Genomic DNA, 5,699 nt, shown 5'->3' on the forward strand with positions numbered 1-5,699 from the left:
CAAAGTTGAGAGGAAATGAAAGCTTTTTTTAAAGATGGATGTGATCATGAGAAGCGTTGAGGGCGCGCATTGACCGGAAGTTGTTTTTATCGAATCTTCAACTTCCAAGTTTCATCTCCGGACTAAAATGCTGCGTTCGATAAAATTATGTGAGCCTGATCCTTACTTAATAACAAACAGAGTGTTTAGCAATGCTGTAACTTACACGAAGAAGAGACTTAAAATGCATGCACTTGTATCAAAACTGAACGCTGGAGGGCGACATGACATATTGATGTTTTGCCAACATAAACATTCAGGTCGTCCTTCCCGGCCAGTGCGAAACTACCAGATGTTCCAAAAGACTGGAGATATTTGATAATGTCATACGATCACGTGAACTGGAACTGAAGGTATGGACTTGAAAAGACCGGTATGTGACACTGATGTGGTGACCATGACCGCTATTCTTTGCGATTGAGTAGACAGCTCGCACAAGTAAATTGAGATCTGGCAACAAGTTCGTTCACTGGGAATGGGATGATTCAGAACTTTTGGAAGATTCCAGGAATTCTTTCCAAACATCTCAGGACATTAACACACAGTTTTACTTATTATGATGGCTCATTGGTACATCTATTTTGCAGTGTTCATCTCAAGTATTCCGTATTTGTATACACAATCGCCGAATTTACAAACTGTGAACTTTTCAACCAAAACCAAATATGCAGATTCTTTTGGTGGCTACGATGAACTAAAAGATAACTTTGGAAAGACTATGCAATTAATCAAGTCGAGAAATCTCCAATGTAAACCAGTACAAGTGAACACACTCTTCAGACATGCCACTAGATATCCAAGCAAAAAAGATTTTGGCAACTTAAAAAGACTACCAGAACTGCAAGAGCACATGAAGGAGCAGCATAGTATACTGAAGATCTGGAGGAGCCAATTTCAAAACGTTGAGCCCAAAAGTCTGGCAGATGTTGGTCGAAAAGAAATGTTTCTCCTTGGACAAAGATTTTCTCAATATTTTCCTGAACTTATAACAGCAAATAATTTTGTCGCCAAGAAGTTTGTTTTTAAAAGTTCAAATTTGTCCAGAACAATTGAAAGTGCCAAAATATTCATAGATGGTTTGCAAAGCATGGTGGGAAAAGATGAAGATAAGAAAAAGATGACCTTTGACCTTAATACTCTCAATGTCCAATCAGATGTTCTTTTACGGTTCTTTGACATTTGTGAAAAGTTTACCGTGAGTGTGGAGGACAATGACACAGCTTTGTATGAAGTAAAAAAGTTTGGTAGTGGTGCAGAACTTCAAGCAGTTGTGGATAGGCTGACAAAGAAACTGAATATCAGTGTTGATTTTAAACTCAACAGTGGTAAGTAAAGGATATTGGTGGAATAGAGCCAGTTTATAAGTGTAATGTCTGCTAGCTTAGAAAGTCCCTGAGTAATCTTGACTGTGTCCTTTCAACACACAGTGATAGTTCTAACAGACATATTTACAATGATATGAAATAACCCCACTACATACAAGTACAAGTGTGGCATACTCTGGGTAATTGCACAAGTGCTTGCAGTGATCTCTACGGCCATAATTTCATGCAGCTTTATAGCCTTTGTATACCTACCTACATTGTTTCATATTCTTATACTACGACATTGTTTCTTTTAAGATCATGCCAAAACCATTCACACCATCTGTTCTTTTGAGTTTGGACTGCTGGGTCGGTCTGATTGGTGTGATATCCTGACTGAAGACGACCTGCAGGTAATGGAATATTGGGCAGATCTCAAACATTACTGGAGGAAGAGTTATGGATATCAAATAAACTACCATATAAGTTGTTCCTTACTAAAAGACATTTTCACTGCAATGGACAAAGCAGTTGTCGGCAGTGAACAGTAAGTCTTATTTTTACTTTGAAACTATAAATGAATTATATGAAATTCTAAGGCTTACATCCACAAATAATCTGCATAATTTTGCAGTCTAAATTTAAAGTTGAAAGCCTAACACCCTATATGTAGAAAAGAATTGCGTAGAGTTTTAGTACAGAAACCAAGTCAAGAGTTAACCTTAAGGTTTAGTCATCTTCCCTTTACATTCCAAGGGCTATAGAAATATCAACTCAAACTTTTATAGAAAGTATGGAATTCTGTTTCTGATACTATAATACCATACATAATCAAGCTAGGGGGTTAGGGTTAGGACTCCTTAGCATAAACCCAATGTGTACTATCCTCAATGAGTTGACATTATTACCATGTGTTGGAGTATCATGTTTAATGTCACTGTTATGTTGTGTTTTATTCATAGGGAGAATTACCCCGTTGGTGTATTTTGGTTTGGCCATGCCGAGACGTTATTTCCAATATTTGCTATTCTTGGACTGTTTAAAGACCCCATCAAACTAAGAGCTGACAATTTTCATGAGCACCGAAATCGTTTATTTAGAGGAGGCAAGTTATCACCATTTGCTGGAAATATAGCATTTGTTGTGTACAAGTGTGATCAGACAGTCAACAACGATGAACAGTTCATGGTGGAAGTACTAGTTAATGAGAAACCAGTAAAGTTGCCATGTTGTGAGTCAACATTTTGTCCCTACTCCACAGTGAAGGCTTGTTATAATAAATGGCTGACTAACTGTGACTTCGAGACAATATGTGAATTACAGACAACAATTCATGAAAATGAGATACATGATGAACTATAAACTTGAATATCTTTTAACCCTCAGAATGCTACAAGTAAATGTTTTGTTATCTCCCACAAGAGAAATAACAGTAAGAAATTACAGTATGGCCATATGACCCCCTAGGCTTAGCAATATTCACCAAAGTGCCTATATCTATATGCAATTCAAGACTCAGACTGCCATGATATTCTCAGGATAGAATCTCTAGTACAAATATATAGCTGGATATCAACTTTCTTACTTTAATATTTTGTATCCGAGTTACAAAGTTATTCTGGACAAGTTTTCCAAGTTTTGATCTCCGATGATCAACCCATCCTTTTCATAAGAAATCTTGTATGAGATATGTTATGAAGAGGATTGTTGACCAGCACAGATTAAAAGCTCAGTGTTACATTAACAAGTTAAACTCATGTATGTAATAAAATCACTTTGTAACTCATACGATTCACCATACTGATCACTGGTGAATATGTTTTTGTCATGAATTTCTACAATTGATACTATATTTCACAAAGTGTTCTTACAAGGTATATTTTTGACACATCTGATGACTGGTGACGGCTTCAACTGTTCCAGGTTTTACAATATCAGGAAATAAGTGTCTCTCCATACCAATATTGAACTTTAAATATTTAGAAATTGTCTGTTGTAATAAAATAATTTTAGAAATTCTATCTATTTTAATAGAAATAAGGTTGAGTGGCTTTGTTTACACTTTAAGTCTAGCCCTTGTCGGGTGTCGGTGGTCGAGTGGTTAAAAAACCACTTGCCTCTTACGACTACAATAGAGGTTCGAATCTGTTCAGGGTTTGATTACATTTACTACGCTGTAAGAAAGGAGAGTGTCGTTCAGTATGACTACCGGACAACACACGGGTACTCCGGTTTCCTCCTGCACTAACACTGAACCTTACTCCTGTTATTTGGCAATACCTGTTGAATGGTAAATAGATAAATAAATAAATCACAATGATGACGATGCAATAAGAGACACTTCAAGCAATGTTATACTTTCAAAACAATATGAACTATGTATTTTGATTTACATCAATTTTTAATAAATTGTTAATTTTATTTATTTCCTCACGTGTGGACTGCTTTTCAGTACAAATGAAGAATGTAAACAGACTGGATTATATTTCTATTTGTCCTGGTCAACGATTTAAATGATGGTTCAAATTTTTCAAAGATCAACTAGCTGGTTCAAAGCAGAACCTTTAACTGCATCCCAATTTGTCTTGAAAGTAAGATGCAATGATATGTGAAAACAAGTCTTTTGCATTCAAAGACATAGACCCCAACACTACATGGGTTGTGTTGTTAATTGATTTCTGAAATATGGTCCTACAATTCACTAGCAAGTTCGATCTAACATGTCTACTCATAACATAATTTAAAGTAATGTAAAATAACTGACCACAATATACTATATGAGAAATGATGGGACATCAATGCATTGTGATTAGACATCCTTTGACAATATAAATGTCAACACTCACTTAAATGGTGTCTCAACGAAAGAAACATTCAGTTTTATCGAGTAAATTACAGTTTGAACAGAAAGCTCGTCTCTAAAAGTGTGGAAGTAAACACCTTAATTGTGTCTCTACCAGTACAACGTATGTGTAAAACTATAAAAGCTTAGAGTAAATTGCCCAAATGACCGGTCGACCCCAAATATGAAATATGCCACACTTGGTGTCATATCAGAAAGGGAACCTTTATGTTAGTGTAGACAGTTTGTTAACAAAACTTCCAAACTTATTGAGAAAATTTAAATGACCTTGAAGATGAAGGTCAAGGTCAGAAGGCTGTCAAAATAGTAAGTTTGCCTTTAAAGATTTGAATGGTGTCTCTAAGTATGAAACATCCAAAGCTATTGAACAATTTTGACCTTGAAGATAATGGTCAAGGTAAAAGCTTAAACTATTGTCCAGCTTGAAAGCTTACCATGATAAAGATAGGTACAGGCACTTGCGCAATTTGCTATTTGACCTAAAGATGGAGGTCAAGCTCAAAGGTCAACATATGAAAACAAAACTTACCTTCGATAATATTGGTGTAGACACTTCAATGGAGTCTCTGTGTCTTGAGTTATGGTAAAATAGATAAATTTCGGCCGGCCATTTGACCTTGAAAATGTTACTATTGATTTTGTGAGGGTCAGCACTTGAATGGTGTATGTATGTTTGCCACAAAATATGACTGCCATTTTGCTAAAAGGTCACAAAATTAAAAGACAATGCATACGCACCATATAGTGTTTATCATTTGTGCCAGATTTGCTTGAAATTGAGTCATGGGTGTCAGAAATATGGCTGACAATGAAGGGACACATTGATGCATGGACAGATAATGGGTCATTCCTATAGCCCCCTCCTGGCCAGGCTTATTGGGGCTAACAGCATGCAATAGTCAAGTACAAAAAAACTCAGCAATATCAAAGAAATTTATTCTTGTTATGGTTTTAAATAGCCAATTGTACTTGGCCCAGTTTGAACTTTGAACAACCAGAGATGGCAACCAACATCTACTTTGAAATACTAATACTGTATCTACTTATTTCACAGTCTGTTAATGATGATGGAGGCACTGTGTTAATTGTCTACAATAAGTATATCGTATATTTATCATGTACTTCTTCATGCATTCACCAGCTAAATGAGTTAAAATGTTACTTATGAAGGTCTTCACATTTGAGAAAACCGTACAGAAATGTATATAAACTATTGCAATAAAAGATAAACAAAATTATATATACACAATGTACTTTTTTTTAGAAACTTTGCAGCTGTAATGCGACTATTGGCACATTAAAGTGTAACTTATTATAATTATTGCACAAATCTTTGTAAGCTTACAGTAAAACAAGGTATAGCTATTTAGTCACTTATTACACGTGACAAAATGACATTATGTAACATAAACATAATCAAAATATTACTGACATTGCACGCACAAAATGAATACTACAAAATTATGTGACTTTGTACATAGCAAACTGGACAT

At 35.4% G+C, this 5,699-nt stretch overlaps 1 protein-coding gene across 1 annotated transcript; it reads left to right on the forward strand.

Moving 5' to 3' along the window:
* Positions 1-304: 304 nt before the first annotated feature.
* Positions 305-3,678, forward strand: LOC144452229 (multiple inositol polyphosphate phosphatase 1-like). The gene is made up of 3 exons (XM_078143281.1): positions 305-1,364; positions 1,662-1,890; positions 2,306-3,678. Exons 1-3 carry the CDS (start codon positions 596-598, stop codon positions 2,703-2,705), a joined length of 1,398 nt encoding a protein of 465 aa, XP_077999407.1. The 5' UTR covers positions 305-595; the 3' UTR covers positions 2,706-3,678.
* Positions 3,679-5,699: the final 2,021 nt, after the last annotated feature.

Source organism: Glandiceps talaboti, chromosome 22 (assembly GCF_964340395.1).
Source record: "Glandiceps talaboti chromosome 22, keGlaTala1.1, whole genome shotgun sequence".
In the NCBI taxonomy this organism is placed as follows: Eukaryota; Metazoa; Hemichordata; class Enteropneusta; family Spengelidae; genus Glandiceps; species Glandiceps talaboti.

Bases quoted from the DNA above. Each gene is read 5' to 3' on its own strand.
- LOC144452229 (XM_078143281.1), top strand. From the start codon at position 596: ATGATGGCTCATTGGTACATCTATTTTGCAGTGTTCATCTCAAGTATT. The intron at 1,365-1,661 runs GTAAGTAAAGGA...GTTTCTTTTAAG, and splicing joins TGATTTTAAACTCAACAGTG to ATCATGCCAAAACCATTCAC. The intron at 1,891-2,305 runs GTAAGTCTTATT...TTTTATTCATAG, and splicing joins GCAGTTGTCGGCAGTGAACA to GGAGAATTACCCCGTTGGTG.